This window comes from Spironucleus salmonicida, chromosome 9, assembly GCF_000497125.1.
Source record: "Spironucleus salmonicida strain ATCC 50377 chromosome 9, whole genome shotgun sequence".
Lineage (NCBI taxonomy): Eukaryota > Fornicata > Diplomonadida > Hexamitidae > Spironucleus > Spironucleus salmonicida.
In genome coordinates, this window is record NC_090604.1 from 58,980 (window position 1) to 86,848 (window position 27,869).

At 39.8% G+C, this 27,869-nt stretch overlaps 18 protein-coding genes, 1 non-coding gene and 4 pseudogenes across 19 annotated transcripts; 11 read left to right on the forward strand and 12 right to left on the reverse strand. All coding sequences in view use genetic code 6, as the record gives it.

Annotated features, from left to right (window-relative positions):
- Window positions 1–316: 316 nt before the first annotated feature.
- Window positions 317–1,852, reverse strand: SS50377_28381 (uncharacterized protein; the record flags this gene model as incomplete). The annotated part of the gene is made up of 1 exon (XM_067912152.1): window positions 317–1,852. The coding sequence occupies one exon, from the start codon at window positions 1,850–1,852 to the stop codon at window positions 317–319; it is 1,536 nt and encodes a 511-aa protein (XP_067760209.1).
- A 106-nt stretch (window positions 1,853–1,958) lies between these two features.
- On the forward strand, window positions 1,959–2,031 carry SS50377_t20137. The gene has a single exon. It is a non-coding gene; the product is annotated as a tRNA-Gln (tRNA).
- Window positions 2,032–2,223: 192 nt separating this feature from the next.
- On the forward strand, window positions 2,224–2,613 carry SS50377_28382 (uncharacterized protein; the record flags this gene model as incomplete). Its single annotated transcript, XM_067912153.1, has 1 exon — window positions 2,224–2,613. One exon carries the CDS (start codon window positions 2,224–2,226, stop codon window positions 2,611–2,613), a length of 390 nt encoding a protein of 129 aa, XP_067760210.1.
- A 127-nt stretch (window positions 2,614–2,740) lies between these two features.
- Window positions 2,741–3,067, forward strand: SS50377_28383 (Tctex-1 family protein; the record flags this gene model as incomplete). Its single annotated transcript, XM_067912154.1, has 1 exon — window positions 2,741–3,067. The coding sequence occupies one exon, from the start codon at window positions 2,741–2,743 to the stop codon at window positions 3,065–3,067; it is 327 nt and encodes a 108-aa protein (XP_067760211.1).
- A 619-nt stretch (window positions 3,068–3,686) lies between these two features.
- Window positions 3,687–5,339, reverse strand: SS50377_28384 (Cysteine-rich membrane protein 2; the record flags this gene model as incomplete). The annotated part of the gene is made up of 1 exon (XM_067912155.1): window positions 3,687–5,339. The coding sequence occupies one exon, from the start codon at window positions 5,337–5,339 to the stop codon at window positions 3,687–3,689; it is 1,653 nt and encodes a 550-aa protein (XP_067760212.1).
- Window positions 5,340–5,350: 11 nt separating this feature from the next.
- On the forward strand, window positions 5,351–5,947 carry SS50377_28385 (uncharacterized protein; the record flags this gene model as incomplete). Its single annotated transcript, XM_067912156.1, has 1 exon — window positions 5,351–5,947. The coding sequence occupies one exon, from the start codon at window positions 5,351–5,353 to the stop codon at window positions 5,945–5,947; it is 597 nt and encodes a 198-aa protein (XP_067760213.1).
- A 433-nt stretch (window positions 5,948–6,380) lies between these two features.
- On the forward strand, window positions 6,381–7,652 carry SS50377_28386 (uncharacterized protein; the record flags this gene model as incomplete). The annotated part of the gene is made up of 1 exon (XM_067912157.1): window positions 6,381–7,652. The coding sequence occupies one exon, from the start codon at window positions 6,381–6,383 to the stop codon at window positions 7,650–7,652; it is 1,272 nt and encodes a 423-aa protein (XP_067760214.1).
- Window positions 7,653–8,102: 450 nt separating this feature from the next.
- On the reverse strand, window positions 8,103–8,581 carry SS50377_28387 (Hypothetical protein; annotated as a pseudogene).
- A 397-nt stretch (window positions 8,582–8,978) lies between these two features.
- On the reverse strand, window positions 8,979–9,906 carry SS50377_28388 (Hypothetical protein; annotated as a pseudogene).
- A 414-nt stretch (window positions 9,907–10,320) lies between these two features.
- Window positions 10,321–11,249, reverse strand: SS50377_28389 (Cysteine-rich membrane protein 1; annotated as a pseudogene).
- A 954-nt stretch (window positions 11,250–12,203) lies between these two features.
- Window positions 12,204–13,901, reverse strand: SS50377_28390 (Kelch repeat-containing protein; the record flags this gene model as incomplete). Its single annotated transcript, XM_067912158.1, has 1 exon — window positions 12,204–13,901. The coding sequence occupies one exon, from the start codon at window positions 13,899–13,901 to the stop codon at window positions 12,204–12,206; it is 1,698 nt and encodes a 565-aa protein (XP_067760215.1).
- Window positions 13,902–14,666: 765 nt separating this feature from the next.
- On the reverse strand, window positions 14,667–15,116 carry SS50377_28391 (uncharacterized protein; the record flags this gene model as incomplete). Its single annotated transcript, XM_067912159.1, has 1 exon — window positions 14,667–15,116. One exon carries the CDS (start codon window positions 15,114–15,116, stop codon window positions 14,667–14,669), a length of 450 nt encoding a protein of 149 aa, XP_067760216.1.
- Window positions 15,117–15,350: 234 nt separating this feature from the next.
- Window positions 15,351–15,836, forward strand: SS50377_28392 (uncharacterized protein; the record flags this gene model as incomplete). Its single annotated transcript, XM_067912160.1, has 1 exon — window positions 15,351–15,836. The coding sequence occupies one exon, from the start codon at window positions 15,351–15,353 to the stop codon at window positions 15,834–15,836; it is 486 nt and encodes a 161-aa protein (XP_067760217.1).
- A 693-nt stretch (window positions 15,837–16,529) lies between these two features.
- Window positions 16,530–16,970, forward strand: SS50377_28393 (uncharacterized protein; the record flags this gene model as incomplete). Its single annotated transcript, XM_067912161.1, has 1 exon — window positions 16,530–16,970. One exon carries the CDS (start codon window positions 16,530–16,532, stop codon window positions 16,968–16,970), a length of 441 nt encoding a protein of 146 aa, XP_067760218.1.
- A 1,795-nt stretch (window positions 16,971–18,765) lies between these two features.
- On the reverse strand, window positions 18,766–19,320 carry SS50377_28394 (uncharacterized protein; the record flags this gene model as incomplete). The annotated part of the gene is made up of 1 exon (XM_067912162.1): window positions 18,766–19,320. The coding sequence occupies one exon, from the start codon at window positions 19,318–19,320 to the stop codon at window positions 18,766–18,768; it is 555 nt and encodes a 184-aa protein (XP_067760219.1).
- Window positions 19,321–19,474: 154 nt separating this feature from the next.
- On the reverse strand, window positions 19,475–19,600 carry SS50377_28395 (Hypothetical protein; annotated as a pseudogene).
- A 505-nt stretch (window positions 19,601–20,105) lies between these two features.
- SS50377_28396 (uncharacterized protein) lies at window positions 20,106–20,480 on the forward strand (the record flags this gene model as incomplete). Its single annotated transcript, XM_067912163.1, has 1 exon — window positions 20,106–20,480. The coding sequence occupies one exon, from the start codon at window positions 20,106–20,108 to the stop codon at window positions 20,478–20,480; it is 375 nt and encodes a 124-aa protein (XP_067760220.1).
- A 154-nt stretch (window positions 20,481–20,634) lies between these two features.
- SS50377_28397 (uncharacterized protein) lies at window positions 20,635–21,189 on the forward strand (the record flags this gene model as incomplete). Its single annotated transcript, XM_067912164.1, has 1 exon — window positions 20,635–21,189. The coding sequence occupies one exon, from the start codon at window positions 20,635–20,637 to the stop codon at window positions 21,187–21,189; it is 555 nt and encodes a 184-aa protein (XP_067760221.1).
- Window positions 21,190–22,984: 1,795 nt separating this feature from the next.
- Window positions 22,985–23,425, reverse strand: SS50377_28398 (uncharacterized protein; the record flags this gene model as incomplete). The annotated part of the gene is made up of 1 exon (XM_067912165.1): window positions 22,985–23,425. The coding sequence occupies one exon, from the start codon at window positions 23,423–23,425 to the stop codon at window positions 22,985–22,987; it is 441 nt and encodes a 146-aa protein (XP_067760222.1).
- Window positions 23,426–24,103: 678 nt separating this feature from the next.
- Window positions 24,104–24,628, reverse strand: SS50377_28399 (V-type proton ATPase proteolipid subunit; the record flags this gene model as incomplete). The annotated part of the gene is made up of 1 exon (XM_067912166.1): window positions 24,104–24,628. One exon carries the CDS (start codon window positions 24,626–24,628, stop codon window positions 24,104–24,106), a length of 525 nt encoding a protein of 174 aa, XP_067760223.1.
- Window positions 24,629–25,206: 578 nt separating this feature from the next.
- On the forward strand, window positions 25,207–25,581 carry SS50377_28400 (uncharacterized protein; the record flags this gene model as incomplete). Its single annotated transcript, XM_067912167.1, has 1 exon — window positions 25,207–25,581. The coding sequence occupies one exon, from the start codon at window positions 25,207–25,209 to the stop codon at window positions 25,579–25,581; it is 375 nt and encodes a 124-aa protein (XP_067760224.1).
- Window positions 25,582–25,735: 154 nt separating this feature from the next.
- SS50377_28401 (uncharacterized protein) lies at window positions 25,736–26,290 on the forward strand (the record flags this gene model as incomplete). Its single annotated transcript, XM_067912168.1, has 1 exon — window positions 25,736–26,290. The coding sequence occupies one exon, from the start codon at window positions 25,736–25,738 to the stop codon at window positions 26,288–26,290; it is 555 nt and encodes a 184-aa protein (XP_067760225.1).
- Window positions 26,291–26,422: 132 nt separating this feature from the next.
- SS50377_28402 (uncharacterized protein) lies at window positions 26,423–27,322 on the reverse strand (the record flags this gene model as incomplete). Its single annotated transcript, XM_067912169.1, has 1 exon — window positions 26,423–27,322. The coding sequence occupies one exon, from the start codon at window positions 27,320–27,322 to the stop codon at window positions 26,423–26,425; it is 900 nt and encodes a 299-aa protein (XP_067760226.1).
- Window positions 27,323–27,869: the final 547 nt, after the last annotated feature.

A 27,869-nucleotide genomic window follows, 5' to 3' on the forward strand; every position in this document is an offset into this window, starting at 1 on the left:
AATTGACAAAAACTAGAACTTGGAAACAAAATTTTATTCGACAAATTGAAAATTAACTATTAAATTTATATACCGATACAATATATAACCTCATAAAATATCTGTATCCGAACAGCATTAAAAAAACAATCTTATAATTAAATAATATTTTGATATATCAGAAATAATATATTTATTAATATTATAATAAACATAATCTATTAGTTATTTATTCATAACTAAAAATTCTACCGTAAAATTACATATGCAAACGTAATTTACGAGCAGATAAAACTGAATTTCTAACCAAAACTAATCAAATAAGTCGCATTCTTCCTCACTATTGTCGTTATACCCTCTTAATCTCCCAATCTACATAGTCCAAATTCACACTCTAATCGACTATTATTTCGTCAATATCGACTCCCTTTGTGTTAGTTACACTGTTATAATTCGTATTTCTACTCAAATTTAAATTTGAATATCCTGTCTTTTCTAATTCTCCTAAGCTCATGCCACTCATAACTAATCCTTTCCCTTCCTAATCAATCAGATCCCCGCTGATTAAGTTTCTTTCAACCTCAATAAGCATATTTTTTAGCATTAGATTGTTCTCTTCTAGTTGACTAATTTTCCGATTTAGCGGCCTTTTGAGCTCCAAAAACTCCTCGATTAATCCTGTTAGCAGTACAACTTCAGCATTTAATTCCGCGGTTTTCGTTGTTAAACTTGTGGTTTTTGAAGCCTAAATATTCGTCTTGTGCGATAGAATTGATGGAGTTAGGTTGGAAAATTGATTTTAAATTAGATTGACATAATGTATTTTTTTCATATTTAAACATGAATTTTTATTTTTGTTTTTTTCTCGTCCAAATTTGACTAATTCTAAATTGTTCTAGTCTTAAATATAAAAACTAGCACTTTAGTGGCGTGTGCGTAGGCTTGGTGTCATTTTTAGAGCTGATTTAGAGCGTTTTGCGATGAGTATTTAAGGTGGCGTGGAAGTATAGTGAGCGTTTTCGGTAGTTTGACTGTTGTATGCAGTATAATTCGTATTGACCTGTTAATTAGTATGAGAATTTGAAATATTAGATACTTGATGAGCAAATTCGTCATTTTTGGATTAATACTTATTGTGAATGTACCATGGTGTGAGATTTTAGTGTGAATTTTGTACTTATCGGATGTAGTGATCGGGTTCATCATAATTAATAATATGTGGACTTGATGTATTACTTAAGTATTGGTTAGTATTAAATTATTGTGCATTTTTGATATATTAGCTGTTCTGTTAATGTTAATTATTCTTATTTTAGCTGCTACAACTGCTATCTCTGCTATTTATTTTACGATTACTTTATAAAGGAGAGCTACATGCACTACAATAGGACCCACTAGATGCTAGAGAGAAATCTGGAGTTTGCTGTAGGATGGCAGATTTTTCGGTGACACTCTGGAGAGTTAAGGTTGCAAAACTACCATTCTGAGTATTTGAAAGATGAGTTTTTGGTGTATTAGAAATACAATTGTTATTTATGCTTCTTTGGGGACTTTGTATTGGCTTTCTATTGATTGGAAGCTTTAAAATGTGTTTAGGAAAAGCTAATAATTTGGTCATCATGCGTTTAATATGTGGTGCATTTGTTCCAGCATAAATAATAAGTTTACAGAAGATTTAATGACAGAAATTAGATAAAATTTGTGCTATGGTAGCGAAGATTTCAATTTTAGTAAAGAGGTCACCGATTAGGGAAAATACAAGAAGAATAGAAAATAAAATAGTATTTACTAATGATTTTTATACTTTTTTAGAATGTAGAAGCAAGTTTGTCAACTCCATGTCAGATGGACAGTTGCGTAGCTCGGTAGCCATTAATTTGAAATTTTGGGTTTTAATAATGTTTATATATTAGAAAAATTAAATTATTAATTAAGTAGAATAATTTAAATATATTGAAGATTTAGTAGTAATATATCAAGCTTCTATGGTGTAGTGGTTAGCACAGTGGACTTTAGATCCACCAGACATCAGTTCGAATCTGGTTAGAAGTGAATTTTAACGAAAGTCTAAAAATTAAATTTATAATATAATTACTAAAATTAGTTGGATATATTATTTTTAACTATTTATGAATTTTACGCACTGTTTATTTTTAGCTGTATTATGTATGAATTGATGACTGTTAGTTTAATAATTCAGTTTTGGTGATCATTGTATATATATAATATTAGCAATCCATTTAAATGGATTTACTAGCTAACCTACCAAAAACACCTCCTTAGAACTCTATGAACCTATTTTCATAGTACTATAAGTAAAAAGGAGCTGAATTAAAGCTACCTAAACTTTAGCGATAGCTTAGTAAAGAAAAATTAAATAGTTCCAAGTTCATAAATTAAAATATAAAGCAGTTTGTACCTCCTGTAGTTAAGAAAACACCACTTGAAGTTTAGAAAGAAATATATTAGTAAAGTTTGTTTTGCTGCTCTGCACGGTAGAAAAAACTTGAGGAGGAGGATCTCAAATTTTTTAAATTTTCTGAAAAAATCCAGGATAACATGATTTAAAGCACAAAACTAATGGGGAAACTTGATACTTATGTATTTTGTGGGTACGTGAATATGCCTGAGTGATTATATTTAAGGTAAATATTTATTCTAACTATTCTGTTAATAAATACTTTAAAATACTAATTTTTAATTACATTATTATATAGCAATACTCTTCTTTCCATAATTTTTGCTCGTTCCGCAATTTAAAATGTCCCAGGAAGTATCATTTGTAGCTGAAGAAATCAACTCTATTGTTAAAGATATTCTTGAATCTCTCTTAGCTTCTGTTACATATTAACATTCACGTATATCATAACTTACTGAGCAAGTTATCGAGGAGGTTTTAAAGAAGTTAGTAGCCTAGAAACGCCCATACAAGTATCTCGTATCGGCAGTTATTATGCAGAGAACTGGCGCAGGTCTTCATACAGCCTGTAGTGCTTTTTGGGATACCACTAGTGATGGTGTTGCAGTAGTCAGGTGGGAAAATAGGAGCATTTATTGCGTCGTCACTATTTTTGGTGTCGCTATATGATTGTTTTTTCTCACTAAATGAGTAAATAATGTGTAATAATCACTATTTAGAGATTATATACAGAAATTATTATAGGTATACTAAAAATTATTTTGGTATGATCAAACTAAAGCGCAAATAAACTCTTGCGTTTATTCAGTTTACATGCTTTAAAATACGACTTTCATTTGAAGTCAATAATTTTTTATGTAAAATTTTTATAATTATGTTTTGGAAACTAACTGTATTTGGCTCTGCATTACAGGTTACCTTAATTAAATCCTTAAATACATATTTAAATATTTATACTAATATGTTTATATAAAAAATACATTGTTATAGATTATTTAATTTTAAATGATGCTATTATGAAAATTACAGATATTATATATGCTTTACTGTTGGTATCAAATTAGAACATAATAAGTTAAACCATAGTAATATTGAATTTATAATTAAAATATTATATTTAGCACTCAATTATAAAATTTGTTATTCTAGCTACTCTTGTTCCAGCTTAAAATGCAATATAATGTCGAAAATAGATTAAATATAGTTAAGTAGAAATACCATTTAAAACAGAATCGTTTAACAAAAATAAGTAAATCATAAATTTTGACTATATTTATATAAATTATTATCACTCCTTTATAGAATTTAATATTGATTTTTAGTCAACTACATTTTGAAGGCCTTAAATAGTTATTTCATTATTACTTAAAATATCTACATGATTATTATTACCCACACTTCTTTTTCTTTTTTAAGTTATAAAAATGGCAGTACCTACAACACCACCAACAATAACTAATAAACATATTATGATACCCACCATAGCACCTTAACCAGTTTTATTTACATTTTCAACGCATTTGCCATGATTCAACGAATAATTTTTGGAACATGTTTAACATGTATCAGTACTGGTACAAACCTCACAATTCTCCATGCATTACTAACACTGGCCACCATTTTGTTATTATTTAAAGAATTAACCTAATGAGCAAGTTTCATCCGCCTAACTTTAATAAGCTATACATTATTTTTCTTCAGTCAAAACAAAATCATCTTTACATGACATACATGAACTAGCACTGACACAGGTTTTGCAATTCTATGGGCAGCTTTAACATTCACTGCTCCCCTAAATACTTAAACAATACTGTCCATTGGGACAAATTTATTCCGATGAGCATTAAATAACTGGTTATTTTTAGCATATCCCATTTTCTAACAAATACCCTTCAAAACACTTATAGCATCTTTTCTCATTAATACAATTCGCACAACCAATAGAACAGTTTAAACACTCATATTTTTCACCAACAAAATACCCATCGAAGCAGTTATCGCAGTGAGATGAAGACGTGCAGTACTCACAGCGTTTATCACATTTCTAGCACGTTCCTTAAAACAAAACAAAATGGGGAAGACACTTAGAGCACGCTCTATTGATATCAGCCACCATGCAGTGATCTGGAAGTTCATAGCACTTATTTCCATAGTGCGTGTCGACACAATATTAGGTGTCTGCACAAGGATTAATGTCGTTACAGTAGTCGTATTAGCAAGTATTCTTCCCAGAGGCTAAAGAAACGCTCATATGAGGCTGGCAAAGTTCACACTCAGTTTCAGATTTGCAGATTCTACATTTTGCTCCGCATGAGGTGCACTTGCCATTTTTGAGGAAGTAGCCGTCAATGCAGATTTCGCATCTACCATTAATAGAGCAGTTCTTACAGTATGCGGGACAACTTTCACAGGCTTTGTTAATTAAAACCGAGCTCAAGTTACACTGCGTGCAGATTCCATCATTTGTGCATTCAGAGCACTTACTAGGACATTTCACGCACTTTCCATCCTGCAGGCTAAAACCGGAGAGGCATACTTAGCACAGATTTCCGTCCGTGCATTTATTGCAGCCTGGACTGCAAGCTGAACATGTTAAATCAGAATTTAGATAATACTTCGATTGGCACTGACTGCACGTGTTTGCGTCAGTGCACAGTTCGCAGTTTCTAGCGCAGCTGAGGCACTAATTTCTATCCAAGAAGAATTTTGGCTTACACGTTGTGCAGGAGCTGGAGTCTGAACAGAGCAGGCAGTTGTATTCACACTTTTGGCATGAGTTTTTATGTTTGAAGTGTCCGGGAAGGCAGTTCACGCAAATATCAGGTGTTTCGGGCAAGCACTCGGCGCAGTTAAAGATGCCACAAGTGACGCACCGCGGGCCAGTTATAGGGCACACTGTGGTGACGGGGCAGATATTCTCAGGGCACATGTAGTTGGCCATTTTGAAAAAAAATGTTTTTGCGAATACCATTTAATAGTACTGAATAATAATAAGTATTTTAAGCTAAGTTTCCAGCAATTGTAATAAATAAACGATTGAAGAAGATTGCATATATTTTGGTTTTGTAGCTTAAGATGTAGGCAAATAATACTGTTGCGATAAAAATATTATATTACGTATTTAGTTTTAGATATGTTTCCATATTAATCCAAAAACCAAAAATCTGCAAGCGCCTAAAGTACTTTAAAATGAATCTCAACTTCCGGTTATTAAATGAGATTTTATCCGCAGTTTTACTTATGAATAATGGGTAGTTAGTATTTCGGAAAAAATACAATGAGCGTCTGGCAAAACTTAGCAATAAGCTGAAGTGCAGAGAAACTGGGGCTCAGCGCGCTAGAGACTGTGTGGCGTTCATATTAGCCAAAGGCTGCAGGACGAAGGCCCACTTTGCGTTATCCAACTGGCCAATTTTGGTATCATCCTGCGCGGCCAGTAACAATGGCACTAAAGCTCTGAACATCCCTATTCTACGCAAAACTTCATCTAATGCGGATTAGTCTAATATTCCAACCTAAAATAAGCATAAATATCACAGTCTAATATGAATAACCCCGATGAATACCAATGGTGTATATTATTATATATTATTATATATTTCAAGTATCGTTATTTTCGTAGAGAAAATTGAAACCGTTTTTAAATTATAAAAGTTACTCCTAATTATTATGAAATATATCAGAATTCTAGAAAATTTTATCACCTTTAAAAGTGATTTTACGCATTTTATACGATTAGTTTAACGGATAGAAAAATTCATAAAAAGATTCTCCTCAATTGCTACTACTTTTGGTTATTAAAACCAACTTTGCCCAATTTTGTTACCGAACCTATATTCTTGGAAAAACTATACTATACTTGAAATCCCAGAAATGGATAATACATTCACTACTGATAATATACCCAAATCGGCCCGAAACTTCGCAAATCGAATCAGCATTTCAATCAGGTTTCCGCACAATCCGCCCTCCACTCCAGTCAATGCTTGTCCTCCTCCTGCAAGCCACCTGCCAGCCGATCGGCTTCGACATCGAGAGCCCCACACTCGCCGACGCCGCAATGCGCGTTTTCGTCACCAAGCAGGGAATCGAGCGCTACTGCACGCGCAACATCAAGAACGCCATTGGGACGATCCAGGGCTCCCTGTCCGCCATCGAGGTCAACTACGCGGTCGCCGGCATCGGGATCCAGCTTAAAAATGGGAGAATCATAGAAATCGAGCTCAACAACATGAGCGTTTTCCTGCATAGCAGCTCCTCCACGATCAAGGTGTCCGACGTCCTGATGAACATCATCTTCGAACTGAAGCTCGAGCAGAAGACGTACCCGTATCTCTACGACACCGGGACCATGCAGCTGGAAATCAGCGATTTCACCATTTCTACTTTAGCAACCGTGGAGATTCCCGATGAGTGCAAGAACAAGTACAAGATCGCGACAAGGTAGACTATCGTAAGCGTCGACGACTTCAAAATTTAGTTCAAGTCCAATTACGAGGTGCTGCTGAACTCGATCAGCGTGTTCCTGACGAGCTACCTGAAAGACCTGCTCAACGGTTCACTGGGGCAGGACATGGGCCAGAAGCTCATGGATGCGCTCATGAAGCTGCTGATCGAGCAGACGTACCTGCCGCGCATGAGCTACAAGCAGTATGTGGGCACTGATTAGCGCTACTTCAACGGCCTGGAAATCGGCGAAAACTTCATAATGGTTAACTCCACGGGGCAGCGCTGCTTGTACTAGCACCCAACCAAGTAGCACTGCAAGGGCAATTTGGATGAAAAAGTGACCACCCCGCTCACGTACTTCACCAACCACCACGTGCAGTACCAGATCGAGAAGCTGGCGTTCAACTCGGGCTTCAAGCTGTATTTGGAAGAAGAGCGCAAAATTGATAATATTATTATAAAGAATATAACGCTGGTTAAATTTCACAACACGGGTGCGAAGGTCGAGGTGACGCTGGACGTGGGCGGCGCCTCGCACACGCTTACCTACCTTGAGCCAGTGGTCTTCGGTCTGGAGCGCATCAAGGACAACGTGGACTTCGGGCGGTTCGGGGTGCGGCTCACGAACTTGATTAGTAATAGCACGCTGACATCCGAACAGCTCAAGTCTCTCGCCGACTACTTCGATAGCTCCTACCCCATGTACGACATCGCGTACGCCAGCGCACTGGGCGTATCGGCCAAGCGGGCGGAGGTGGTGTACCTGGACGCGAACTGGATCCACATCGGCAGCTTTATTGAATGAGTTTTTGGGTTAGTTTGGCCGAGGCGCCTTTTGGGGCTTCGGCGTCGGGCGGTGCGTTTTAGCAGCAAGGGTAGCTAAAAACGTTGCTCTGGGCGACTGATGCGAATTTTCAGAAATGAGTGTCCGAAATAAAATTATAATTTAATCTATAACGCAGATTTTGAGTATATTCTACGGCTTTTAATATGTATATAAGAAAGTTTTCAGTTATGAAAATATTTTGTCTTTTAGTACAGTTTAGCTAGCCACAGGCTGACCGTGCAGCTAAGGGTATGCTTTTGCCGGAATGCAGAGGTGAAGATTTCGGCGTTGCAGCGTGGGCACTTCGCTCTAGTGCGATAGCAGATTGCACCTGGTGGGAAGTTCGGGCCTTAGAGTAAAGTGGAAGCAAAATATATCTAAACTCTTATATAATAAGCTATTATACAGTTTCAATAATGATCTTTACCATCATCGTCTGAGCCGATTTTCCGAAGTGGTGGGAGGCATTTGAGGATTAGTATTATTAGAATTCATCAGCTTCTGTGAAAAATGGAGCAGTATGTGCATGGCAAAACTGGACTCTGGTGCTGTCAATTTCAATGACTATTTACCTGTTTAGCTTTGCACCTGCTTTTGCGTCTGCCTTTAGGCGGAGTAATGACTTAAAGTAGTTTTTTGTAGTATGCTTCCTAAAATGGGGTGAAGGCTTTAGACTGGGATAGCTAAATCTTGTAAAGAAAAGTTTGGAAGCACTCTATACGGGCACGGTTTTTGCACGCCTTGCAGTTCAGTAGTCGAGTCTCATCTTTACAGCTACAAGATATTTGCCTAGGAAAGGTAAGATCTTTACACGATGAACAGGAGAAGTCGCTTGGGATATTCGCCGCGCAATACATATCTGATAAACAGCTATTGGCCTTGCCAGGTTAAAATTCCAGTGGGTACATTTTTGATTTTTAATATGTTTTGAAATCTATATGTCTTTTGGTTAGATGACGCTTACTAATACCAAATTATAATTAAAATAAATTATAATCGTAAACTAGATCGGAGAATATTTAAGTAAAAGATATATAAACTCGTAACAATACGGCATTGTTGGAAACAAACCACAGTAACTTGGATATCAGAACTTAGACCTTTATTCTGGCATTTAGGAGCATATTTTACTGTGTGTCTTGCCTATGGCAAAGCCAGTGTCTGATCGAACCCAGCCAGCGGTGTTATCAGAATAACTTGAGCTAGCATCCCGTGCTCAAGCTTACGCCCTATTGATAAGGATGGCTACCGCCTCAGCCCATCTTGCATATTCATTAGTTTTAGACTATCTGCACATCTCCTAGTATGATACCATGCAAAGAGGCACCCGCGGTATTTTAACATATTAGATAGGCTGAGCTTTCCCAGCTTGTCGAACACGAACCGGCTGGCCCTCTTTCAGGTATCCACCAGCTCGCTTAACCGACCTCAGCCATTTTGGAGGATGCCGCGCATCGGCCAACAATTTACTGCAGACATTCATACTTATCACCCGAGCAGTATTATTCTAGATGCGGTATCCCCGTGTAGGTTAAGCCCCGCGTGGAGGTACATCCAAAAAGTTATCACTGGTGGCAGACATATCGCAGGCACCAAAATCAGATATACCAAATTAAGGATCATTGCCTCCAATCCTAGCACCCAGCACCAGTCGAATATGGTCACAGCCGCCAGTCCTTGCCTGGGCCTTTCGGTTGCATTTTGAGTACGATGTCTTATATTATTATATACATATCAACTCCACACAATGCCCGACACCGCCATCCCGATTTCCTACAGGAGCATCTTCCTGATATCCTTCCTGGTGTAGATAGCGACCTGTTCTATCGTGCAACTCATCAATTGCACTATCCTGGCGCTCCGCGTGCACCGGCACCAAAAGAGCGTGGTAATATTCTCGGTGCTGGTGGTGCTGCCCTTCGCGCTGCAGATCCTCAAGATCCTGATATCGTCCGTTATGTTAACCGCTATCGTGCTGCTCTCCTACGAGAACAACAGCCTCTTCGCCAACCTCACGCTCTACAAGCTGCTCACCATCAACGTCGTGACAGTGCTCCTGCAGCTGGCGGGCCAGTTCATCTCAGCAGCATGATGAGCGTGCTTACGAGCAGGGAAGGTACGGATTGGGAATATTGACTGGAGCTACTTACGGTGGAACCTTACCGGCTCCAGAAATAGCTGGCAGGCGCATCACCACTAGCGTCAATAAACGGTAAACTGCATGTGATGCCATGGAGAATTCCAGACTGGATATGTTCCCAATTCTACTTCATGTCCTCGCCACTCTGATCCGTTGACTAGGACGCGCGTTGGCTGGAGATACAACGATGTCATCTTCAGTGATACAGATTAATCACTGCTCTATATTATTTGCATCGCCCACGATTCCCAGAAGCTGCCTAACCAGGATACTGGGTGCTCGGTTCGTTATCGAGGGAGTTGGAGCTAACAAGGCTGACGATTCTCCCAAACTTCCATGGAAACTGCATTCGATGGCTTTAGACTGCCAAATGGTGTCTCCGTATATTAGGGGCACCGGGTATAATTTTCATCCTAAATCTAAGTCATTTTCCTCGCACTCTGGTACAGTTTGGCTGTTTGGTCTCAAATCTTAACCAGTGATGCGCGCAATCTGCTAAAATTCCAGTCACTCAACCTGCACTTGAGTCGCACTGCCGCCAGCAGCCTTCTTGTGCTTCTTCACAAAGTAGTAGGCGAGCCCGCCACCCACGACGGCAGCGACTGCGACGACACCTAGCACGATTCCTACAATCGCACCACTGCTCAAGCGAGTGTTCTTGCTCTCCTCTGTGGCTTCAGGATCGGTTGGCTTTACCGAGGGATCTGGGTTGATCGGTGGGTTCGGTTTTTCTGGTTCCACCGGGGGCTTGGGGTCCTCCGGCTCCACAGCGGTCTCTAGGGCTACGCACAGCTTGCCGAGCATCTCGAAGCCATCCTTGCACACCTCACACTTTCCCCCGTCCAGCTTCAGGTTCTTGAGGCACGCCCCGCAGCTGCTACCACCGTCTGTATCATTACAGGTGGCGCAGTTGGCGACGTCCTGGCACTTGCAGGCGCTGGTTATGTCATCAGCACATGTAGTAGCAGTACTGCCATTGCAGTACTGTCCATCCATGGGAGTGCAGGTGGCGGTGCACTTACCATCGGTTGTGGTGAGCGGGCAGCCGTACCGCTTTTGCTCTGGACGAAGAATTCCGCTGACGTGCAGATGTCGCACCCCTCCTGGCACTTTGCGCACGTCTTGGTCTTGCTGTCGCAGTAGCCCAAGTCACGGTACCGGCACTTCTTGTTCGTTGCGCACTAGATGAGGCTGGGGTCTATTTGACTGCACTTGCCATTGTTCACGAAAAGGTTGTTGAAGCACTCTATGCAGGCACCATCTTTGCAGATCTTACACTCTTCGGTTGGTGTAAAATCTGTGCAATTACAATCTACGTAGGTAGGGCTATTTTATCCACACAGAATACAGTCGGTATCCCCTGAAGAAAAGGATGGACATAGATAGTTGGCACGACACCTGTTCTCGTATTCGTTACATTACTCTATTGGTACCATTTCTGTTTTAGATAGTGTAATAATTGTATTTCCGTGCAGGTTAAGTGAAATTCAGTTTTTAGTCTAAACTTAGTAATAGTACATTATGGTACATATCTTATACTAAATTAGGAAGAAAGCAGTATGCAAAAAGTAAAATAATGTTTAAAATTATAATAGTAAGAAACTTAAAAATCTGTATAATATACTTTAAATTGCATCACAGACATAAATATGCGCGTTTTTAATCTTCACTTATTCTGTTCTTGTAGGTCTTCCTTTACTTACTATTAGTAAGAATTAGTTAGATTAACCTAATTGCAAAGTATTCAGCACATCATGTATACGAATTTCAATGATTTCTTGTTTTAGTTTAACTTAATTATTATCATGACCAAGCCTATTAAAACATTTAAAATTTCAATTTTTTATACAATAGTTAGCTAAACTCAGCTAAGAGGAGATAACACTAACATACTTGCCATCAAATCCAGTTTCTATCAGAATTTCAGATGATAAATATTTATTATGCCATAACGGTTTCCAAAAATAGTAAATATTATAATAGTAATAATATATCAACACACCCAGAAAAAAGCATTTAGTGATTTTCAAAAAATAACAATTTTATAATTCGCGCTGCAAACCATAAAATAACGAACTTTCAAAACGCACTAAATACTAATTTGGCGGCGGGAACTGAATGGGCACTATATACTCCTTTTATTCCTGCTTATCGACTTGTACTGCTTTCGAGCATGAGTAGAGTGACCATTTAAACGCATAATTACTAGAAATGAACTCCAGATTGCGCAATAATTGATTTAAGCTGCATCCCTGATTTGCAAGTCTCTATAATCCTCAATCATCAAATAAATGCAAAGCTATCCAATTTCTGCCAGTGTGCGCCTAGCTCACCCATATGCGAGTCCGTTAAGGAACGCTGCCGTACTTCACACCCAAACTAATTTATGCTCACTCCATCTCGCAAATCAGCCGATCCACCGCATCGAGGTCCACGTCTCCGTCTACATCGAGCCCATCCACGCCCATCACCAAATCCATCTCGCCCTCCAAAGCCAGCCGCTCGTACTCCAGCTAGCTCTCCTCAGCCAGCTGCTAGATCTGAACCACGCTGTTCTGCATGCATTTGTCGTCAATTTCCTTCAGTTTCTCCTCCAATTCGCCTTCGTTTCCGCCCTAAATTCCACCAGAACTGCTCAAAAAGCGTGCTTTTTCACCACATCCAAGCGCGTCGCTGCTGAGAAGCATTTTTTCGACCCGCTCAAGACGCTCGGAAACGCAGTCGCGTTCCCTTTCGAGCTCGAAAACACGCGTTTTCAAGCCACTCATCTGCTGGTTCACGATGAAGTCGCTGAGGCCCTAATCGAGGTCCATGAGCTAGTTTTGGACCTCCATTTGCATGTTTTTGCTGTCGATTTGGCTGTTTTCGATGACGGAAACGCGTTTTAGGAGCGACGTGAAGGCGCCTACGACTTCGGTCTGGAATTCCTCTAAAGCGGCGCTCAAATCGTCGATGTTTTGGTCGTTTTTGAACATTTGGATTTGGTTCTGAAACTGTGAAGAAATTGTATTAATTTGAGCCAATTGGTCACTTTTCACGTGATTTTCGAGGTCCTGCTGCGTCGATTTTTGCAGTCTCAAAAATGTTACTTTCCAGAGGTCTGCGAGCTTGTTTGCGCCAAAACCACCGAAAATGTAAATTTCAGATAAATTTGCGCAATATACACTGTCATCAGTATTATCATATAATAATATATTATTGCAATTAAATTCTAATTATAATTTTTCTACGGTACCGTAGAATTTTTTGTTATTCTATATAATACAAGAACCAAATGCATGTCTAGCAGGAATTACCGTAGAATCCATTTATTTTACGGTAAAGTCGTTCAAGTTTATGACATACATATCATTTAATACTGAATTGTCTCCAGAACCACCAAAAATCACCATTTCATCCGTAGAAATTATGTGAGCCATATGTTCAGTTCTGGCAGGTATAATAATGTTATTATTCAAAGAAACGCATTTTGCTGTTTAACTGACTGGATCGACGACCCAGATATCATTCAGGCGGCCGACAGCCCCTTTTCCTCCGAAAACAATCAATTTTCCGTCGTTTTCGCACATCGACATCCCGTAACGACCACAAATTCCGTCAATTTCGAGCCTTTTCCACTCCAATTCAATCAGATCCAATTCATAAAAATCGTCGAAAAGGGCTTAAATTTGCGGATTTTTGCCGCCGAAAACGTAAAGTTTTGACCCGATAATCGCAGCTGCGTGGCCGTATCTGCCGGGAGGGCTGTTTTTGGTGTTCAGAAGACCCCAAGAAGTCCCGTTGAAAAGCCAGGTGTCGCTCAGGAATTTGTTCTGCGAATCACCGCCGAAAAGGACGAATTTAGAGATAGAAAACTGCGTTAATGTGTGACCCCTTCGTACTGATGGCGTCAAATTAGAGCGAGGTTTTGGTAACCACTGCAGTTACGATGAATTTTAGATGTCGAGCGAGTTCAAGTCTGAGTGGTAGAGCTACGAGAACCCGCCGAACGAAAAGAGTGTCGTATTGATATATGCAAGGGCCGTTGAGGAACGTGGGACCGGTGCTGTCTGTGGCATGCGGGTCAGCGAATAGGCTAGCGCGTCCATTAAATTTTAAGATGTGGAAGGTAAATTTTTAGATATAGTAATATATAATAATATAATTAGTTGACCTAAAAATAATGGAGTGAAATGTGAATAAGATGAATATAAGAAGTAGGAGGAGTATGAATGAAAGAAGAATATAAAAAGGTGATAAGTTGAACATTATGACAAATACTGATGGGATTGATAATAAAAATAAAAATTGTAGAGTGTTTGGTAGTGCATAAGAAATTTTGTTAGATAAGTGTTGATTTTAATTATTATAGCTCTCATTGTTTTAATTACCGCTAATATGGTTTCCTTGTTTGATTATCAGTCGGAATAAATTATAAACTTATGCTATCAAACATTGGATTTGTTAATATTAGTAATTAATTAGTGTTGCTGTAATCATATTGAAAGTTCAAACTATAACATTGGTAGCTAGTTTATAACAAATATAACGGGATCATAATAAATTTTTATTTTTATATAATAAATAACTATCATAAAAAAAGTATAAAATACAACAGTTTTGTTATCATATAGTATTCTAAAATAAATTATGTAATATAGTATTGATAAGTGATAATCATGATTTTTGAAGCTACTACTTTATTACTTGTAATCCTTAATATTAATAGTTGTGTTTATTATTAATAAATTGAAAGTAACAGTAATAAATAAGTTTAAAACTTTACTAAATCTCTTGTTTAAACAGATGTTATTGTTATGAAAGCTCTAGTGAAAGTATATGAAACAAATAATCTTATATATTTACAAAATTTCTCACTTGACTTTCACAATTTCACCTCGTAACACTTTCTCCCAAAATAAAATCTTTTTAGCAATAATACTGTTTTCTCTTTAAATTCTTGTAATTTTAGAAAGCGCTTGAACTTCATTAATCTCATTTAAGCGTTCTAGTCGTAGCCTTTAAATAGATTTTTTAACTTAAAATAGTGTTTGCTATAAGGTAGTATTATCGAGTTTAAACTATTTTAAATGCTCGTTTAATACTTAGAAATTTTCAGTAATATAATTTGTAAACTCATCGAAACTGAGGTCGGTATTAACTTCTAAAACGGATAAGGAAACATTATTTAAGTCTAAATTTAAGTCATCAGATAAAAGTGAGCTAGAATCAGAACAACAGAGTTAAGATTTAGTTATGTTGTAAAGATTCTACTGTATAACATCTTTGTCTAATAAAAGCTCCTATAATGTTTAATCCGACATTATCTAAAAATCAAATTATAATCCAGATATAATATGATTTTCATGTTAAAATTATTTTTACTTACAAAAATTAATATAAATTATATATAGAATTATATTACTAATTTATTTTATTTTTTGATTAAATATTATGATTATTATTATGATTAAGTTATTTTAATTACCAAAAAAATTAAACTTTAATCAGATTATCTATACAATATTTAATAATGGAATCGTTTAAAAACCTGTAAAATGTCACTTGCCGAGATGCTTAAAAATTTTGATGATAGATAGTTTACAAAGCCAGATCAACAGTAAGTATAAAGTAGTAATATTCTAGAAGCACTACTTGGAAATATTGATACTTCTTCAAGTGAAGATATTGTAGAACATGTAAAGTCTTATTCAGTAGAAATAAATTCACAATAATATGAGAATTTATCGTTAAAATGTGATGATATTTTATAGTAGCTATCTAATCCCTTAAATGCACCAAAATCAGATATTTCCTCATTATCTTAAAATTAAGAAAGCATAGGAATTTTAATAGCGAAAAACTAACAGGAAAATTAAATTCTGTTGCAGTAGGTTAAAATTCTAGGTGCATCTTTGGCTCAAGTTATTTAATAGAGAAACTAGAGCCCAATAATGTAGTAAATTGCAATTTTAGAATAGTAAAATTAGTTTTTAACATAGAAAGTTAACTAACTCGAAAGTATCATAATGAGACGAAAGTGAAAGTTGCGTTATATAATTATTATATTAAATATACTGTATTTGTAAATTAAACATTTTGTATAAAGAAGTTTCGCGGAACCCATCAGCATCATCGTCGTCGTCCAGCCCGATCTGCTCCAAACCACCAGGCCGCTGCCGTCAGTCCACCCTTCTGGCGCCAAGCCTATGTTTCACGCCGGTACAGAAACTCGCGCACTGGCTAGAGCGCTTCACCCAAACGTCCATGGCCTGTCCTGCCAGAATCATAGGTTCTCAGCCCGAGAAGCTGTCCTAAGCTGGCACCACGACGCCAGCAGGGGTGTATCTCGATCAACGCCTTTGTATCGCTGTTCAGCGTAACCTCTGATGCAGATATACGTTTCAAGTTACACTGGGGCTGGACCAATAGTGACAGAGAGGGTCCATGCGGTTATCCGGTGTAGCTAAATTACAAATTTTAGGATTATTATCCAATACTATATATTCGATATCCAGTTCCTCACTACTGAGGTCGTATATTTTTCTTCAATATATTCAATTTATCGAGACGTTGATTTCCAATATTAATTATATTATGGTATGAATTATACTTTCGTAGAATTAAGTTTCCTTATTAGTCCGTAAGATTTGCGATATTAATACACTTCCCAGTTTCGGTTTTTATATTACTACTAAAATAAGCGGAATCCTATTAACAAAAACAGCTTCGTAAAAATGGCAGAAAACTTCGAGCTCACAGTCATCAACGATGATCTGAAGATGATATTTGAAGAAGACGACACGGCAGTCGAAGACATTCCATAGGAGATCCAACAAGCTCTCTCCACCCAAGAGATTGTCCAGCCAGACCGCTTCATGAAGCTGCTCGAATCGCAGAAGAGCGCATACGACCCCCAACTACTGCAGCACACGACAGACATCAAGAAGATCGCGGCGCAGACCACAGGGCTAGTAGATCTGGTGACCCAGCTTACCGCCAAGGTCCAAAGCTAGCAGGATACCATCGTGTCTCAGCAAGGCTGCCTGAACGACGCCATCATACAGGTCAACACACTAAATGACATCGTCAACCAGGTGATCGCTCAGAATAACCAGCTTAGTAGCAACTTTTCCACGGTTGTGCAGAGGCTGCTGGCAGTCGAGCAGCGGAAGTGAAACTGTTTGTAATTTTAGCATGACATTCTATCTGAACTTATAATATTATAATATCCAAACCAGTCCATTAATTGAATGCCATATTTCGATCGTCTGGTCTCTCGTGCTGAACTGCGGCTAGGATAATTAACCAGAGGCTACAAATTCCGACGACAATAAATATATAACAGCGGTACTGCGCATTCATAATTTTATAATCCAGATATCAATTACCAATCTTGAGCACAGCATCCCCGCCGAAATTCTGAACCTATTGAGGTGACTTTGATTAGAGAACTAACATGACAAATTACTGTATTTCCCACATATTTATGCGATCGGATTTCGGCTCTCTTGAGGCAAACGAGTGCAGCTTATATACCATTTGCCCATTCGGCACTCAACGTGAAGGAATCTATCTCAGCTGCATGATGCAATCGAGTATGGTAATTAAAATCAATATAGCCGTCTGAGGAGATTCAGGTCCACCAAGGCAATATCACATTTTTATCCCATCCAACTAATTGTATCTTGCTGTCCCCTGGTGCGACCTATCGTCGTTAGGCCGGATATTATATTACAAAGTATGCGAGTCCGTAAACCTTCATCGGTTAGCGCGTCTCATGCTGACCCACATTACCAGGGGTGTCCGGAGTCCATGGTCGATATATTATACCCAGCACCCAGCGTTACTACACTGAATATTTCAGGGTACCCCATTTTCTAGATCTGGCAGATTCTCTGGATGTTAGATCTTTCTGGTCAGAACAATCTGCGAGTATGCGAGGTAGACAGCAGCCCAGACATCCATGTATTCTCATTTCCTCTACCCAAGAATGCTACCAAGGTATTTTTTCGGGCATGTTCCGTTCTCAGCATCGGTATGTCATCTTATATGTGATGTACCTTTGATTTTACTGAGCAGAGCTCTCTTCCGACATTAATCTGGAGGTCATGAACGATGCTTTCGGACGACAGTTTTATATTGACTCCATTAGATCTCCCTAGAATACTCCCAAGATTATCCTCAAAAAAGGCCTGGCTGACCGTGCGGACTGCTTGACGATGATGATGGTGCTCTAGATTACGGAAGCTGGCTGATCTCAGAGAGCTTGTAATGGATAGCGTTAGTATCAATTTTTAGATTATTTCAGCGATTTTGTGTCTAGTTCTCCAACTCTATGTTGCAAAAGTGAGGTTCTCGAGCTGTATGGTGTGTAGATTAGAATGCAGCTATAGGAAATCAAAAAATCAATCTCACTAGACTGCTAAAGATTGAGAACCTACGCCCATTCTGCGTGAACTCATCCTTAATATGTATGATACTGTAACAGAAGGTTCTCATAGATCTACTTCTATAGGGTCCCTAAATTGGTTGTTGTTCGGATTAGCTTACCAAATGAGCATTTATACAGAAGAATAGTGCCAGATATAATTTCTTCAGATGAAAGTATAGGTGACTCATTACCTTTTCAGGTGTCTACGCCCGTGGTAGGCGCACTCTCAAGTATCGTTACTGAATATTGCGGATTGACTTTCCGTCGACTGTAGTTCGATATATTGATCGTAGTAGAGGACATTATGAATCTGTAATACCTTAGCTGCCAAGAAGTGGGCTCGTGCTTTTCAGAAGATGGATTTTTCAGTTTACTACGGACGACGGATTGCCGCACATACTCAGCTACCACGATATGGTTCTGCTTGGAGATATATTTTCCAATAGAATAGCGCCCTGGTATATCCTACACTGCTGTGCTACGCGAGTATAAGGCACCCACGCGCATGCGCTGGTGAAGGAATGAGAATATCTAATCTATCACTCGAAGCCGAAGCTGCAGAAGAACTGCTCGGAGAACTCGTCGTCCAGCAGAGTGTCCCGGGGCGTGACCGAGCAGCTTTCAACGCGGGGCGAGACCGACAAGGAGTCGAAGTCTGGCCGCGAGAAGGGCAGCGCAAGCTTGGGGATTACGGGCATAGCTGAACGGGCGATTGCCTTCGCATTCTGAAAGGCAACACGCAGAACCTGGGTGTCGTACTTGCGGGAAAGGCGCGCGCGGACCATGTCAAGGGAGGGCTCGAAACCAGCGGCGGCGGCCTCTTGGACCATATGCTTCACGACCGCGGCATCGGAGGCGCTGAGAGGCTCCTATTGACGGCGCTGGAAGGTCTCGCGGTACCAGTGGTACAGACGGGACTTGGTGACGCCCATGATGTCGGCGGCGTGCTGCCAGGGCACGGTGACGCGGGAAACCTCCTGGGAGAGTAGCGCGTGGTCGCGCAGAAGCGTAGAGGCGGTGTGGACCGAGAGACTGCGGAGCGCCTGGGCAATGGCGGAGAGGGCGGACGTCTGGTCGAGCGAGGCGCGAGGCATTGCGGAGTGGTGCACTCAGATGTGGATATATACCATCGGAACCTACGCTTTGCCAGTTTCTGGTTTCGGTAGATTTTCGTGTCAGCGTATCCGGAAGTCTAGGGAATTATGGCCGGATGCCGATGGATACGCGAGTGGAGTGGGCCGTAGAATCTCACTGCCGCCTTGCCACGAGCGCCTCGAGCTGCATGATCTTCTGGTTCAAGAACTGGTTCTGCTGCTCCAGCACCATGATGCGCTACCGATACGCGTCCCCACCCGGGGCCTGCACCTGCGCGAGCTGTGGTACTTGCTGTAAAATTATTTGAGATTTATTGAAATGAGGTGGTCTATAACTTAACAAGTTTATTTAATATATATCTAACAATTATAATAAATTCATCATTTTGGGTTAATTTTTGTTGATAGCATTTTAATAAAATGATAATTGTGATATAAAATTTGTATTATACATTTTAAACTAAGTAATATCAAATATGAATTTAATAGAATTATAATAATTTTTAACTGGATAGATAAAATATTGCATAAATTATAATAAGCTAACTGAAAATATAAACTAAGGAATCTGCTGACAATCAACAAGTAAAATCTTAACTAATTTTATAATTTAAGTTATCTAAATACTTAATTATTAGTTTTTAGCGACATCAGATATTATTATTAATATTTTTTAATTGTAATAATCTAGTGTTAAACAAAACCTTAGTATCCTAATATTGTTCCTCTTATAATTTTAAACATAATATAATAAAATCATATACATAAAAATACTATCCGCGAAAATGTCAAGCGGCCTGTCCCACACCGCAACGGAGCCTAACCACAAGGTTAGCTTCAAGGAGGTCGAGGCACGTATTGCTACTGCTGTGTCCCAGCTGGAGGTACATCTCACTGAAACTAGGTCCCTGGACGAGAAGCTGGCGGTGGTTGAGCGCTAGCAACAGAAGTAGTAGGCAGCACTAGCGCAGAGCGCCCAAGTATCCCAAGCACTATCCAAGCAGGTGGCCCAGGCCCAGACGGCGTTAGCCCATCTCGCGCAGGTGCAGGCCCCGGGTGGGGACGCGTATCGGTAGCGCATCATGGTGCTGGAGCAGCAGAACCAGTTCTTGAACCAGAAGATCATGCAGCTCGAGGCGCTCGTGGCAAGGCGGCAGTGAGATTCTACGGCCCACTCCACTCGCGTATCCATCGGCATCCGGCCATAATTCCCTAGACTTCCGGATACGCTGACACGAAAATCTACCGAAACCAGAAACTGGCAAAGCGTAGGTTCCGATGGTATATATCCACATCTGAGTGCACCACTCCGCAATGCCTCGCGCCTCGCTCGACCAGACGTCCGCCCTCTCCGCCATTGCCCAGGCGCTCCGCAGTCTCTCGGTCCACACCGCCTCTACGCTTCTGCGCGACCACGCGCTACTCTCCCAGGAGGTTTCCCGCGTCACCGTGCCCTGGCAGCACGCCGCTGACATCATGGGCGTCACCAAGTCCCGTCTGTACCACTGGTACCGCGAGACCTTCCAGCGCCGTCAATAGGAGCCTCTCAGCGCCTCCGATGCCGCGGTCGTGAAGCATATGGTCCAAGAGGCCGCCGCCGCTGGTTTCGAGCCCTCCCTTGACATGGTCCGCGCGCGCCTTTCCCGCAAGTACGACACCCAGGTTCTGCGTGTTGCCTTTCAGAATGCGAAGGCAATCGCCCGTTCAGCTATGCCCGTAATCCCCAAGCTTGCGCTGCCCTTCTCGCGGCCAGACTTCGACTCCTTGTCGGTCTCGCCCCGCGTTGAAAGCTGCTCGGTCACGCCCCGGGACACTCTGCTGGACGACGAGTTCTCCGAGCAGTTCTTCTGCAGCTTCGGCTTCGAGTGATAGATTAGATATTCTCATTCCTTCACCAGCGCATGCGCGTGGGTGCCTTATACTCGCGTAGCACAGCAGTGTAGGATATACCAGGGCGCTATTCTATTGGAAAATATATCTCCAAGCAGAACCATATCGTGGTAGCTGAGTATGTGCGGCAATCCGTCGTCCGTAGTAAACTGAAAAATCCATCTTCTGAAAAGCACGAGCCCACTTCTTGGCAGCTAAGGTATTACAGATTCATAATGTCCTCTACTACGATCAATATATCGAACTACAGTCGACGGAAAGTCAATCCGCAATATTCAGTAACGATACTTGAGAGTGCGCCTACCACGGGCGTAGACACCTGAAAAGGTAATGAGTCACCTATACTTTCATCTGAAGAAATTATATCTGGCACTATTCTTCTGTATAAATGCTCATTTGGTAAGCTAATCCGAACAACAACCAATTTAGGGACCCTATAGAAGTAGATCTATGAGAACCTTCTGTTACAGTATCATACATATTAAGGATGAGTTCACGCAGAATGGGCGTAGGTTCTCAATCTTTAGCAGTCTAGTGAGATTGATTTTTTGATTTCCTATAGCTGCATTCTAATCTACACACCATACAGCTCGAGAACCTCACTTTTGCAACATAGAGTTGGAGAACTAGACACAAAATCGCTGAAATAATCTAAAAATTGATACTAACGCTATCCATTACAAGCTCTCTGAGATCAGCCAGCTTCCGTAATCTAGAGCACCATCATCATCGTCAAGCAGTCCGCACGGTCAGCCAGGCCTTTTTTGAGGATAATCTTGGGAGTATTCTAGGGAGATCTAATGGAGTCAATATAAAACTGTCGTCCGAAAGCATCGTTCATGACCTCCAGATTAATGTCGGAAGAGAGCTCTGCTCAGTAAAATCAAAGGTACATCACATATAAGATGACATACCGATGCTGAGAACGGAACATGCCCGAAAAAATACCTTGGTAGCATTCTTGGGTAGAGGAAATGAGAATACATGGATGTCTGGGCTGCTGTCTACCTCGCATACTCGCAGATTGTTCTGACCAGAAAGATCTAACATCCAGAGAATCTGCCAGATCTAGAAAATGGGGTACCCTGAAATATTCAGTGTAGTAACGCTGGGTGCTGGGTATAATATATCGACCATGGACTCCGGACACCCCTGGTAATGTGGGTCAGCATGAGACGCGCTAACCGATGAAGGTTTACGGACTCGCATACTTTGTAATATAATATCCGGCCTAACGACGATAGGTCGCACCAGGGGACAGCAAGATACAATTAGTTGGATGGGATAAAAATGTGATATTGCCTTGGTGGACCTGAATCTCCTCAGACGGCTATATTGATTTTAATTACCATACTCGATTGCATCATGCAGCTGAGATAGATTCCTTCACGTTGAGTGCCGAATGGGCAAATGGTATATAAGCTGCACTCGTTTGCCTCAAGAGAGCCGAAATCCGATCGCATAAATATGTGGGAAATACAGTAATTTGTCATGTTAGTTCTCTAATCAAAGTCACCTCAATAGGTTCAGAATTTCGGCGGGGATGCTGTGCTCAAGATTGGTAATTGATATCTGGATTATAAAATTATGAATGCGCAGTACCGCTGTTATATATTTATTGTCGTCGGAATTTGTAGCCTCTGGTTAATTATCCTAGCCGCAGTTCAGCACGAGAGACCAGACGATCGAAATATGGCATTCAATTAATGGACTGGTTTGGATATTATAATATTATAAGTTCAGATAGAATGTCATGCTAAAATTACAAACAGTTTCACTTCCGCTGCTCGACTGCCAGCAGCCTCTGCACAACCGTGGAAAAGTTGCTACTAAGCTGGTTATTCTGAGCGATCACCTGGTTGACGATGTCATTTAGTGTGTTGACCTGTATGATGGCGTCGTTCAGGCAGCCTTGCTGAGACACGATGGTATCCTGCTAGCTTTGGACCTTGGCGGTAAGCTGGGTCACCAGATCTACTAGCCCTGTGGTCTGCGCCGCGATCTTCTTGATGTCTGTCGTGTGCTGCAGTAGTTGGGGGTCGTATGCGCTCTTCTGCGATTCGAGCAGCTTCATGAAGCGGTCTGGCTGGACAATCTCTTGGGTGGAGAGAGCTTGTTGGATCTCCTATGGAATGTCTTCGACTGCCGTGTCGTCTTCTTCAAATATCATCTTCAGATCATCGTTGATGACTGTGAGCTCGAAGTTTTCTGCCATTTTTACGAAGCTGTTTTTGTTAATAGGATTCCGCTTATTTTAGTAGTAATATAAAAACCGAAACTGGGAAGTGTATTAATATCGCAAATCTTACGGACTAATAAGGAAACTTAATTCTACGAAAGTATAATTCATACCATAATATAATTAATATTGGAAATCAACGTCTCGATAAATTGAATATATTGAAGAAAAATATACGACCTCAGTAGTGAGGAACTGGATATCGAATATATAGTATTGGATAATAATCCTAAAATTTGTAATTTAGCTACACCGGATAACCGCATGGACCCTCTCTGTCACTATTGGTCCAGCCCCAGTGTAACTTGAAACGTATATCTGCATCAGAGGTTACGCTGAACAGCGATACAAAGGCGTTGATCGAGATACACCCCTGCTGGCGTCGTGGTGCCAGCTTAGGACAGCTTCTCGGGCTGAGAACCTATGATTCTGGCAGGACAGGCCATGGACGTTTGGGTGAAGCGCTCTAGCCAGTGCGCGAGTTTCTGTACCGGCGTGAAACATAGGCTTGGCGCCAGAAGGGTGGACTGACGGCAGCGGCCTGGTGGTTTGGAGCAGATCGGGCTGGAAAATGACGGTCAAATCTAGTGATGGTTTATAAAAATCTTAAGAATTTTTTATAAAATACAAAATGATAAAAAACCATTTCTTCACTCATCCCTATAAAAGACACACACTCTTCTCCACGCTCTTACTGGTTAATAATAAACTTACAATTACCCCATAAAGCGCCAGTGCCTCTCCAAAAATCATAACAATAATCATTACTACAAATAAGCTAGGTTACTGTGCAACACATTTGCAGGCAGTTTGACCTGCAACCCCAATAGCAAGACCAGCTGCTAAAGCGGAAAACCCGGTACAAAGACCTGCAGCAAAATGGGCATAAGCGATGTATAAAGGCATGCCAAGAGGATATTCTTAAACCTTGGCGTTTATGGTAAGCATAGTTATGAGTCCATATATAGAAAGAACACCTGCCATAATAACTGGCAAGGTTAGTTTTGTTAAAGGGGTAATATTAATAAGACCCCCAGCAGCCATTCCTGAGCCTGCCTTAGCTGTACCAAAGGCAGCACCAAAAGCTGATAGCGAAACTGCTATAAATTCACCAAAATATGACCAGAATACACCAGATGTAGGACAAGCTTAGAAATTATGTAGCTATGACGACTCCATTTTTATGATATGATGGAATTGGAATGGTGTAAAATGTAAATAATATCTATATAATGTATAATAGTATAGATTATTCAGTAAAATTAAATTTAAAAAATAACTTAGTATCAAATATAAATCTTACTTTATAAATATAGGAATACTTTTAAAAACGAATGATAACAAGTAAATAAATACAAAACAATCAACTGATATCTTACAAATTCTTGAATAATTTGTTTTATTTAAATGAAAAACATATCAAAAGTAAAACCAATTTAAATAAAATGCATAGTACTTTTTTTAACTTAACTCATTAAAGTTGAGTGATCCAGTAATAAAGTTTACTTTTAAAGCATATATTCATATTATTATTTATAAACATATATTAATTATATTTTTAAAATATCCTCACTACGTCTTACCTACAATAGTTATTATAAATATTAGATATTTATCATATAATATTCTACTTATCTAACTAAACATTTGAAAACTATATAAAAATTTTACGATATTGAAATATAATTAGTATATATTATTTTTTCATTAATTTTTATCTATAAAATTATCATTTAATACTTATACTATCCGCGAAAATGTCAAGCGGCCTGTCCCACACCGCAACGGAGCCTAACCACAAGGTTAGCTTCAAGGAGGTCGAGGCACGTATTGCTACTGCTGTGTCCCAGCTGGAGGTACATCTCACTGAAACTAGGTCCCTGGACGAGAAGCTGGCGGTGGTTGAGCGCTAGCAACAGAAGTAGTAGGCAGCACTAGCGCAGAGCGCCCAAGTATCCCAAGCACTATCCAAGCAGGTGGCCCAGGCCCAGACGGCGTTAGCCCATCTCGCGCAGGTGCAGGCCCCGGGTGGGGACGCGTATCGGTAGCGCATCATGGTGCTGGAGCAGCAGAACCAGTTCTTGAACCAGAAGATCATGCAGCTCGAGGCGCTCGTGGCAAGGCGGCAGTGAGATTCTACGGCCCACTCCACTCGCGTATCCATCGGCATCCGGCCATAATTCCCTAGACTTCCGGATACGCTGACACGAAAATCTACCGAAACCAGAAACTGGCAAAGCGTAGGTTCCGATGGTATATATCCACATCTGAGTGCACCACTCCGCAATGCCTCGCGCCTCGCTCGACCAGACGTCCGCCCTCTCCGCCATTGCCCAGGCGCTCCGCAGTCTCTCGGTCCACACCGCCTCTACGCTTCTGCGCGACCACGCGCTACTCTCCCAGGAGGTTTCCCGCGTCACCGTGCCCTGGCAGCACGCCGCCGACATCATGGGCGTCACCAAGTCCCGTCTGTACCACTGGTACCGCGAGACCTTCCAGCGCCGTCAATAGGAGCCTCTCAGCGCCTCCGATGCCGCGGTCGTGAAGCATATGGTCCAAGAGGCCGCCGCCGCTGGTTTCGAGCCCTCCCTTGACATGGTCCGCGCGCGCCTTTCCCGCAAGTACGACACCCAGGTTCTGCGTGTTGCCTTTCAGAATGCGAAGGCAATCGCCCGTTCAGCTATGCCCGTAATCCCCAAGCTTGCGCTGCCCTTCTCGCGGCCAGACTTCGACTCCTTGTCGGTCTCGCCCCGCGTTGAAAGCTGCTCGGTCACGCCCCGGGACACTCTGCTGGACGACGAGTTCTCCGAGCAGTTCTTCTGCAGCTTCGGCTTCGAGTGATAGATTAGATATTCTCATCCCTTAAAAATCTCTTACGCCCGCACAGTGTAGCATTTCTTATCAATAACACAACTCTAATTCTTGTTTAAATAAAATTATTTATAACAAATTATAAACAAAATATTAAATACATCACCCCATTCTAACTCTATTTTTAATCAAATTATCACAAATCTCTTCTATCGTCTCTTCAGTATCTATACACATTAAAATACGCTGCTTTTAATACATTAATTCTAACTAATACAATTCTCCCTACTAAATTAATTGGATTTCAATTTCTTCACCACGAAAACGATGTAATCCTACGAATATCTCATTTTAATATCCAAAGCACTTTACATTCTTATCAGCTATTAATTTCTAAATAAGGCTCTTTTTAATCAAAAAATCCTCATCATTTATACACTAGATCCTTGCATTTTAACTTCCAATAAATACAATAATTTCATTTGAGCTTTCGTCAAATGTAAAGTTCTTTTCAATAATCTCAGTGCTATATGATGAAATGTTGTTTGATAAAAATAACTCACCATCTTAAACAAAAAATTTGAACACTTCGCTCTGAAGCAAAAATGCAGAAGGATCGTCAAAATGTAATCTTGGCGGTATATTTGTGTTAGTATTAATAGATGTATCTAGACCAACATCTTATTATGTTGTTGATAAGAAAGCGTTTTATTAGGAAGTTAATTAAGAATATTATGATATATTTTGATTGGTTTAGACAGTTTGAGTAGTAATAGATAAAAACGCATTTTAAGGATCCGTAAGAATAGAAGTTCCACAGTTAAATGATGAGTCATTGTATTATTACTAGTTTTATTTTGGTATATATTCCATCAGAGAATTTGTGGTTTAATATGATGTGTTCATTGTAGTATTTTCACTTGAAAGAAATGCAACTGAAGGTCTCTTGGATGGCATGTTAGAAGGAATATTTATTTTAGATAAGTTTGTATCATTTTCTAACCTTGTAGGTAGAGTAACTGCAGAAGATGTAAGAATTGATGATTATTATTTTTCATACATTTAGATTGAGAAATAATATATTTAAAATAATATATTTTTATAAATTGAAGTAATTCCAATGTATAAAATATTTATTAATTAATATTACATAATTCATAGTTTATTTCGAAGATTTTAACTATTAAGTTTAGAATAAATTTACTCAATTAAGTATTATATAATATTTACTATATTTAGAAATATACGTAGAAAATATGTATTCTTTGTTTATAAATATTTGTTAACATAATATATGTAAAATTAGCAATAATCAAAAAACTATTAAATTAATTATTATATACTATATAATGTGTAGTAAAAACAAATATGGAACCTAAAGTAGCACTAAAGCATAAGAAGAAGCGTAAGACTAAATCTCCTGATGTATCTAGGGCATCTAATATATCAGCTACATCTTAATCTGAGGTGATGTCATAAATTTTATAGATGAATGTTGAAAACTATAATTTTGATGAACTCGACTTAACAATCGAATGATTTTTTCTATTTTTCATTGCCTGCAAATGTTATTAAATATAAATAAATGGTAAATAATTTAATTAAACCT